At 62.2% G+C, this 9,543-nt stretch overlaps 1 protein-coding gene across 1 annotated transcript in view; it reads right to left on the minus strand.

The window, feature by feature from the left end:
* Nucleotides 1-7,275, minus strand: part of Osgin1 (oxidative stress induced growth inhibitor 1) — an 8,556-nt gene extending 1,281 nt beyond the window's left edge. The window contains exons 1-6 of the mRNA XM_015496013.2: nt 7,119-7,275; nt 4,694-4,796; nt 3,733-3,869; nt 2,391-2,582; nt 2,148-2,239; nt 1-303 (exon numbers count right to left, since the gene is read on the minus strand). Of these exons, the coding sequence (XP_015351499.1) occupies nt 1-303; nt 2,148-2,239; nt 2,391-2,582; nt 3,733-3,869; nt 4,694-4,760 (791 nt within the window). The 5' untranslated portion in view covers nt 4,761-4,796; nt 7,119-7,275. The remainder of the gene's footprint in view (nt 304-2,147; nt 2,240-2,390; nt 2,583-3,732; nt 3,870-4,693; nt 4,797-7,118) is intronic.
* Nucleotides 7,276-9,543: the final 2,268 nt, after the last annotated feature.

Below are 9,543 nucleotides of genomic sequence, written 5' to 3' on the forward strand. Positions count from 1 at the left end.
GGCAGGGCCTCCCCGGGGATGCCCAGCCGGGCCGGGCTGTCAAACGTGCCTGTGGCCAGGACCAAGTTGTGAGTCCACAGCGAGAAGGGCTGCCGGCTCTGGTCCTTGGCGGTCAGGAAGCCGCTCACCTGGAAGAGGGGGCTCGGGCCCTGGGCCCCGGAGCCGCTGGGCTCAGGAGCCCCCCACTGCACATTCGTGACCACAGCACCAGAAATGAAGTTGCGGCTCAGCCCCTTCTTGACCACATAGTCCCTGTAGTAGCGGGCAATGTCCCCAGCTGTAGCTCGGCTGTTGCGAAGACCCCTGTGGGAGGACATGGGGGCAGGTGTCAGAGCAGGGACTGCCGTCCAGGGTGGGCAGGGCGTGACCAGCATGGTGGTGTCAGGCCCTGGAGCTGGGCAGCGGCTGTGCCACTCAGCCCCCATAGGGCTGGGCAGGGCGGTTTAGCCTCGGGAAGCCTCAGTGTCCCCTTCTGTGAAGCAGAGCTGCAGGGGCACCTGGTGGGGCTAGGGCCTCCAGAGCCAGCTGCCTGGGTCCTGGTGCTGGCTCTGCTGCTGCTTAGTGTGCCAGAAACACCTGTGCCTCAGTGTCCTCTCGTGAAACAAGAGTGACCGTAGCCACAGGACCTGCTTCATGGGGTTGCCGAGGAGACAGGGGCCCTGATAAACCAAGAGCCTAGAGCCAACCGGCTGGCCTCCGTCAGGACCCCAAGGGTTGATAGTGTTCCCTGGAAATGTGCTTCGACCCCGGCAGGGGCAGGCAGGCGGCTCTGCACAGCTGGCGGCCAGGAGCGGGTTGCCCCTGGATGCAGGGGCTCCGGGGAGGGCTCTGCTGGGGCTGCTGGGACCTGTGCAGCCTGTGCTGGGTGAGCTGGGCGGTCCCCTGGGGAGGCTGTCTCAGTTTAAAAGCGACTTACACACCCCTCTGGAGGACAGCCGCGGCCACCAGAGCCAGGGCAGTTTTACACTTTCGTTGCTCCTGTAGCCTCGTCTGTCCCCTTTCCTGGAGCAGAGGCTGTGGGGCAAGCATGGCCCCTGGCTTTGTGTACCTGCTGCCTGGCTTTAGGTGGCGTCATCTACCCAGCTCATGGACCTCTGGCTGAGGATGATCTGAACCTGGATCTGAATGGCTAAGTGCCACCATTGTGGCAGGGACTGACCACCCCCCAGGCCACGGAGCCAGCCCAGCCCGCCTGGCTGCCCCTGAGACTTGAAGTCTGGGATTGACTTCTGTGGCTCCCTCTCGCCCTCTTCTCTGTGACAGAGACCCGTCCGAGGTGACTCTAAGTGGGGCTTTGGCAGCACACTGGACAGAGTTAATGCTCCGTGGCAGGCCGTGTGTTGGTGGCCATGTGGCAGTGCGACTAGGGAGGGGCGAGCAGGTTGAGGGCTTCACTCTGACCCTGAAGCACAAGGCCCTGTGCCCGTAAGTGTTCCACGGGCTCCTTGTGAGGGGCGCTGCGCCACTGAGTCCTCCCTGTGGAATTCTCTCCACACGAGGCTGACTTCAAAAGTGGGACCTAAAGGGCGTGTCTGCAGGTGAGCCTGAAGCTCACTCCACCTCACTACTGTCCTCCTGAACCTGCAGGGTGGAGTCCATGCCACCAGGCCTGCTGGGCAGGAGATGCCCCCCCGCAGCCTGGGGAGAGGAGGCAGCCCCACCTGCAGGGCGGACCCCACCCCGTGGGACGTGTTTGTTCCATGATTCCCCTGCTGCGCCAGGGTGGCGGGAGGGTGGTGGTGGTCAAGATGGAGCAGGAAACCAGATGGGGGGAGAGACCCCAGGTGGGACAGTGCTGGTGGAGGGGTGGGACTGGGGTTCCCTGTTCTCCATTTAAACAGCCTGTGGGGTGGTGATGCTTTAAAGGCTGTCATTTAGGAAGAGTCTCTCCTACAGCTGACCTGGGGTTCCAGGCTGGGCTAGGTGAGGAGGGGCAGAGGTGAGGGCAGGGCCAGGGCACCCTCGAGGCCGGCTGCCATGGGACGTGGGTCGGGAGGCAGGTCGGGGGGTCTTCCATCAGGGCATAGGACACAGGGGGTCGGGGAGCCCAGACCCACTACCCACTCCTCTTTTTGGGGTCTCTGCCACCCCTTCCCTGCTCCTGGCCTCGGGTCCCCCCCCCTCCCCGGGCACTGCGGGCTGCCTACCTGCGCTTCTTCTGCAGCCAGTCCTTGACCTGCAGGTCAGGAAGCCCCATCCACTGGCCTTGGCTCAGGGTCACCATGGAGCCTTCCATGGACTGTGCGGAGAGAGGTCTTTAGGCCCAGGCCTCGCCAGGCCGACCCACTGGGGAGGAGGAGAGGGATGTGGGGGAAGGGGACGAGAAGTGGGGAGGACAGGGAGGGAGTGGCCCCAGACCCGCAGCAGCTCAGCCCGCCCCGGCCACTCACATGCCAGGCCCCGCCGGGGAGGTTCCGGCCCAGGACCACGTGGGGGATGGCTCTCTGCTTCTCCTGCCTCCAGGTGAGGACGGATTCCAGGTTGCCCCCAAAGTCTGTGTCTGGGCGCAGGAGGGCATCGAAGAGCAGAGCCACGGGACTCTGGCAGCGGCCTTCGAGGCCTTCGGAGAGGTAGTCCAGGTCCTGGGAAGGGGTGCAAGTCAGGGGGTTGCTGGGGCAAGGCAGGGCCTCTCCCCAGAGCCTCAGGCCGGGAGGAAAGTGGGACTGGGCTGGGCCACCTCCCTGAGGCTGGGGGACGTGGTCTTATGGAGACGTCTGCGGCGGGGACTGTTGGGGACTCTCACTATAGGGTTTCTCCAGGAGCCAAAGGCCCGGGAGCACGGGCTGAGCGGGGATCTTAGGGGGTACTCGAGCAGTTGCCTGGTCCTGGGTTCCTACCCTGAGACCCGGTCAGGTAATCCTGGGAGATGCTGCCCCTAAATGAAAAGTCCCACAGTGGACAGTGGCCTGTTAATATTGCCAAACCCAGTGTCTCGGGTTTCCTGGAGTGAGACCATCTTCTCTACACATGAATGACATCAAGGAATTGGTGACTGATTGACTGATCGATTTGGAAGTTCCAGGGGTTGAACCCAGGGGCACTCCACCGCTAAGCTGCGTCCCCAGCCCTTTTTATTTTTTGAGGGAGGGTATTGCCAAGTTGCAGAAGCTGGCCTGGAACTTGTGAGCCTCTTGCTTCAGCCTCCCAAGTCGTTGGAATTACAGGTGTGCACCTCTGGGCCCGGCTAGTTCTACCGGACTAGTGTCCTGGAGAGGGCACTTTGAAACACCTTGACCCTGCTCAGCTGGGTCACACTTCTGTCCTCCACTCCAAGTTGGGGTGGGAGAGGCCTGGAGGGTGGAGGCTGCCTGGAGAGGTGTGGAGGAGGGCAGCCTCCCTGAAGGGGGCAGGTGCAGGGGGGAGGGAGGGAGAGTGGGACCCAGCTGGACATGGGGTGGGTCCTAGTTCTCTGTGGCTGAACTGAGCATTAGAACGTGTCACAGCGTCTCTGGCCTCACCCCGCTGTGACAACGAGGCTAGTCACAGACACTGCCGAGCATTCCCAGGGGAGCAAGATGTCCTGTTTGAGGGCCACGGTCTAGTGTGTGGTCAGACAGCTCACGTGGCCTCTGTGGGTCTGGCAGATGTCCCTGACTTGTCTGCCATGATGGACACCGTGTCTGCAGCTGGTCTCGCTTCCCCACACATACACTTGGGTTTTCCTTGGGAAAGCTGCGGTGTCCTCCTGAGACCGTGTGCCCCCCCAGCCCTGGCCGCACGAGCCTGGCCCACCTGGTCCAGGATGGAGACCCCCGGAGCCTCGGCCAGCTTCCTCTGCAGCAGCGGGTGTGGGTGGACTGCATCTGGTCTCACGTAGGGGATGTGGCCTGAGAGCAGGTAGGACAAGCAGATGCCTGAGGGGCCGTTGCCTGTGGAGACAGGGTGGGTCAGAGAGGGCAGCCGAGCAGTCACTGACGTGTACCAGGTATTATACCCACAGCTTTGAACGCTGCTGCCACCGGGCACTGACTTTAGCGACGGAAATGCCGTCCCTTTTCTCATTTTCTACTTGGGGCACAGAGAGGGTAGGTAACTTCCCTGTGGTTACACAGCTTACAAGTAGATAAGCTGTGATTCAAACCCAGTCCAAGAACAATCAGGGAACCTGTGAGAAGCGTGAGCTGCTGAGGTCGCCGAGAAGTACAGCAACCGTCTGGTCAATCAGGAGTGAACAGCACACTCACTGACGGCTACTCGCCCTGGGGGTGAGCTTGCAGGGGTGGCCTGAGGAGGGGCACAGACCCCAGGTGGGGCCCTCTGATCTGAATGGATGCTCTTGGCATCTTCCCCGGGCTTGAATCAGGCCCAGCCTCCCCCCCCCCCGCCCCAGTCTCTCCCGGCCTCTTCTAATCGGCCGATTGCAGAATGCTGTCGGGAACCTGGGGACATCCCCCTACTTCAACCTCATCTCCATCCCCTGTCATAGGAACCAAGTGCCAGGGCTCTGGGTCCCTGTGTGGGCACCTAGGACAGTGCCAGACGCAAGGCCGTCACAGGGGCCAGCACAGGTTTCGGCCGCCCCCATAGTTGCATGGTCTGTGGGTCCCAGCCGCCCGTAGAGGGAGGGCACAGGGAGGGGTCTATATGGTGCCCCGCAGCTTGCCACACGCACTTGGTGGCTTCGAGACAACCACAGTCAGGAGGTCAGACCCGCGGCCCTGGGCGTGCCCGCCCTGCCTGAGGTGACACTCACCAATGATGATGACAGGGAGGGGCTCCAAGGTGCTGGCGCTGAAGTGGTCCCCCCTTGAAGAGCTCATGGCTGGGGCAGGGGGCGCTGGAGGCTGGCAGCCGGCCTGCAGGCAGAGAGGAGGGGCCCCCTGGTGGTCAGGCCGGGGGGTCCAGGCCCTTCTCAGCTACGAGGTGGCCCCTCACGAGGCGACTCCCCTTCTCCCCTCCCTCCTCACCCACAGGTGCAGGACAGGCCCTGGTCCACTGGCTGGCCACCCCGCAGCTGCCTCTCTCCGAGGCCCACCTACTCTCCCCGCTCAGCCACGGAAGCCTCGTGTCTCTGTCCCGAGGCCCAGCCCTGCGGTGCTGCCACCCCAACACCCCACCTGGCCTCCCAGGCTCTCAGGTAGCCCAGTGGGATGCGGAGTCACCAGCTTTGGGGAGTTGCTTCCTAGCTGGTGACAGGGAGCCTGTCCGAGACGTTGCTGAGCCCCAGTCTCCCATCTGTAAAATAGGATCCAGAGTCCCTGCCTCAGGGCCCTGGAGGAACGGCAGGATAAGGTACCGGAGCGCCTGCTTAGGCCCTGGGTAGGCGTGCACTGGAGCTTACCGCCTGCTGCAGGGACCCAGTGAGAACCAGGGCCCTGGAGTAGTGTGGCTGGAGAAGGTGGGTCGCTGGAGCAGCAGCGCCCCCTGCTGGTCCTGTGTCCACTCACAGGACCCCAGCAGTTCTGAGAGCTGCAGGGCCCCAGGGGCTTCAGACCATCTGCCCCAAGTCCCCCAGACCAGTGGGCAGCGGCTGCAGCCTCAGCCTCACCCAGCCTGCCCAGACCCCTGCCGTCCAGAGGCCCACGAGGCTAAGCCACGCTGGGTGAGGGAAGTGGGCATTTGGCGTTCCACGCATTTCCCCTTTTCCACATCCTGCTCATGGGACCGATAGCACTGTTATTAACCCATCGCGCAGGTGTGCAGTGGGGCTCGGCACCGCGGCAGAAGCCGCTCCTCCAGGGCTTCGGAGCCCCCAGATGCATGCGCCAGCCTGTGCCCCCAGCCCACCCCCCACTTCTTTGGGATTCTGTGCTCCGCAGGCGGGCGCTGGCAGGAGTCCCCATTCACGGAGGAGAGCGGAACTGCTTCCTGGACAGCGCGGAACTGCTTCCCTCCTCTCCCTTCGCAGGGGCAGAGGCGCTGATTACTGCCAGGGTTTTGACTCCTTGTTCAGAGTTCCCTCCCAGAACTGGCAGGCCCTGAACAGAAGCTTCTAGATGCCACACACATGAGGTCACCACCCAGGGGCTGGACCCAGAGGTCACTTCCTGTTCAGAGTGATACAGGATGTCCCAAAGTCCGGAGCGGTGCAAAGCCCTCACTCACACCCTTGCACAGCTGCGTGCTGCAGGCTGACAAAGGACCTTCAGGTGTCAACTGTCCCAGCCCCTTTTGTGCTGCCTGGTTGTGGAATTGGAAGAATCCATTTTTAATACTATCCTTGTCCCTCTGACTAAAGATGGCAGATTTGGATGGAAAAAGTGAACACTAAAAGTTGATTATTTAAATTTCACAAAAAGCAAATAGGTATAAGAGAAATGGAAACAGTTGTGCCTTCAAACCATGTTTCTGTTTGCAGTGCTGGTGCCTCTGAGGCAAGGAGGACTGCCCAGGGTACGGGACTCTGGGACCCGGTGTGGCTGCATTTTGGGGGTCCTCTGGTGGCCCTTGGCCCCTTTGACTTTGACAACACCCGCGAGCTGGGTTTCCTCAGCCCCACCCCACAGAGCAAGGAACTGAGGCGGGAGGAGGTGGGCTGCCCAGGTCACCAGGAATGCCCACACACACGTCTAGTTCTGCCCCTTGACGCCTGTCCAAGTGAGGACGAGCCCCCTCTTCAGCAAAGCCGCAGGTAATAGTGACATCAAGATCAAGTGACATGAGATCCTGGGGGTGAGGATGAGGAGGTACACTGTCCCCCAAGTGCTACCTGTGCTCAGTTACCAGAGCCCTCACCCCGCCAGCGGAACGCCTCTCTTGGGCCCATCCCCTCTCCCGCGCGTCACCTCAGTGAGAAGCCAAGTCCCTGGGACTCCCACGGCTCTACCCCACCTGACCCGCAGAGGTGGGGACCCCAGGGCTGCACCTCGCCTGGCCCGGACTCGGCAGGGAGCCCAGCTGGCCACGCCTCTTTCTTGCCAAGAGCAGTGATGGGCTGGGATGGCAGGAGTGGGCTGGGACCCTGGCAGCTGGCAGCTGTTGGGCTGGGGGCCAGGTACCTGGCCATGGGCATGGCCAGGAGGAGCCAGGAGGGCCCCCTGGGGGGCAGAATCACACTGGGCCTCTGCTCTGGGCCCCTTGGGAACTCTGCCTGGGACTCTGCCTGGCTCCCTTGAGGCTGGCCACCCCTGCCCCCTGCACCAGGACGGTCCACCCCAAGCCTCGCCCAGGCCACTCACCTGACGGTAGTGGGTGGAGGGGAACGGGGGAGGCCGGCCTGGACAGACACTTGGAGGGCTGGGCTCACGGTGTTCACCCAAGAAGCAGCAGGCCCATTACCACTCTGGGCTCCCAGAGGCTGTGTGAGGCCAGGGGGAAGCGAGGGTATTTCACCGGGCGGGAGGGGGCGGGAGGAGGCGGTCCGGGAGGTGGGCGGGGCCAGGAAAATCACTTTCATAAGCGTGAGTCAGCAGGGGCCCCGGGGTGAATGAACTTGCCCCTGGGCCGGCTTAAAGGGCCCCTGCTGGGCCATCCGCCAGGGGGCAGTGGGTGGCCCTCCCCCAGGCCATCCCATCAGCCAGGACTGCTCTCTGAGACTCAGTCCTGAAGGAAGGACCTTGACCCCTGGAGGAACCAACCTGGCTGTTTCCAAGGGAGCCGGAGACAGCTCGGCTGAGTTCACTCAAACCCATCGCCCCTTTAATAGGACAATACACCCCAGGTCCCTCCCTCCACCTGGACCCCACTGCACGCCTCAGCGTTCCCGGTCCAGCTTGTCCTGCTAGGACCCCAGATCTGCCGCTTCCCGGCTCTGGACAAGCTGCCTTAAGACTGAGCCTCAGTTTCCCCACCCGAAAAACAGGCTGAGAGATTGGGGCACGCTGTCTGCTCTTACTTCCCTGCACCCGGGAGGTGCCTCTGTGCCCGGCTCCCGTGCCTGCAGGAGGCTTGCACACAGCTTGGGCTTCGCATTCAGCACACAGCACGTGGCCCACAGACCTGGGGACACACACAGTCACACCACTGTGACATTGTCAGTGTCACTGTTGCCTCAGCCTCCTCTCTGCCCCATAGACTGGGGGCTGCAGGTGCCACCAGGGCTGGGTCCAGTGGGGGGGGGGTGCAAACTTCAAGGGGCAGCAAAAAGCTCACCTCACCAACCAAGAAATGATAGTCTGATTCAGTTTCTAAAAATCAAAATGAACGCAAAAGAGTCAGGATGAGCAGAACGTTAAAGTTTTAAACAAAGGCCACGTGCGCGGGAGCGCGTGCCAGCTCAGAGCCCAGTGCAGAAGGGAGAGGGGAGATCGGGGCTGCCCTGCCGTCTTAAGATTTTGTTCCTTTTAAAACTAATTCGTTTCTTATTTTTTTCATGAATTTTGATTCTTAAAAACACCGCAGGAACACTGGCTCCTGATGGTGGACGCGCCTTGGTGTTCTTCAAATTTTGAGCCCAAGGAGATGCCCCTCCTCCCAGGTCCTGGACACGGGCCTACCTGGGAGTGGTGAAGCCACAGCCCGCAGGGGAAGCAGAGCAGGGGTGAATGGGAAGGGCTGGCGGCATGCGGCCTAGGGAGGAGGTGGCAGGCTGAGCCCAGGGCCAGGGTCTCCAGGGCCGCTGAGCGCAGCCAGGTCTGCACTCCATCCTCCCCGGGCTCCGGGGCCCAGACCTTTGCCCAGGGAAGCATGTCTGGTGTTTGAACGCTTTGTTGTCCCTGGTGTGAAGTTCCTGGTCTGTTTTGAATGAGGAGTCACACTTGCATTTGCACCGTGTGAGTCTTGGTGGGTGCAGGCTGCCCCTGGGCTCAGTCCCCACAGGCTTGGGGAGCTCCTGCAAGGCACCAGCTCTCTTGGAGCCTGTCTTACTAAGAGTGATCCTTTCCTCCTGGCACGCGGGTGGCAGTGACCCTTGGGGCAAGATGACAGTGCCCAGGAGCGGGGCCTCAGCTCCCCTGCAGGCTTCTGTCCCTACTGTGTGACCTGGGAGGGAGACACCCCTCGGAGGTTCTCTGTTCTAGCCGAGGCTTGTGACCAACCCCCCTGACACTTTGAAGGTGTACCTCTGCACACCAGGCCTGCACGGGCGTCTGCACACCGCGGGACCACGGGAGCTGGCAGGCAGGCAGCGGCCCGGAAGCCCCCTGATCACCGGCAGTGCCTCAGGTCTCTGCTCCCCATCCCACCGCCCAGGTCCACCACACCCCAGTGGTCTGGGAGGTGTAAACGGCGGCAGAGACGCCCCAGGCGCAGGGGCTCTCCCATGGAGTGTCCCGGCTGGCGGGGGGGTGAGGCTGAGTCTTGGGGAGGTCTTGAAGGAGAGCCCAGCCCGGGAGGGGGCAGCCTCCCTGGACGCCCAGCCTGGTTTCCTGCAGACCTGCCCCACCCCCGCTGGCCCTGACCCCTTATCTGGATTTTGCTGAGTCGGAGAATTTGCTGATAGGGTGATTGTGGGGGCAGAGGTGGACTTTCTTCCCATTGCCTGTTTACCTGCCGGAGATTATTGGGAACAGAGTTATTGAGTTGTCTTTAGAGACCTCGGAGAAAATAAAAACAGATAGTGTCCAAAGTAGGCCAAAGGGGCAACGGTTAGAGGGGTGCTGGAAGGGGAGAGCCTCGAGACGGGTCCCGGGGCCTGCACCCGCCTTGTGTCCTGCTGGGCCTCTG

The sequence above is a fragment of the Marmota marmota genome, unplaced genomic scaffold (assembly GCF_001458135.2).
Source record: "Marmota marmota marmota unplaced genomic scaffold, marMar, whole genome shotgun sequence".
Classification (NCBI taxonomy): domain Eukaryota; kingdom Metazoa; phylum Chordata; class Mammalia; order Rodentia; family Sciuridae; genus Marmota; species Marmota marmota.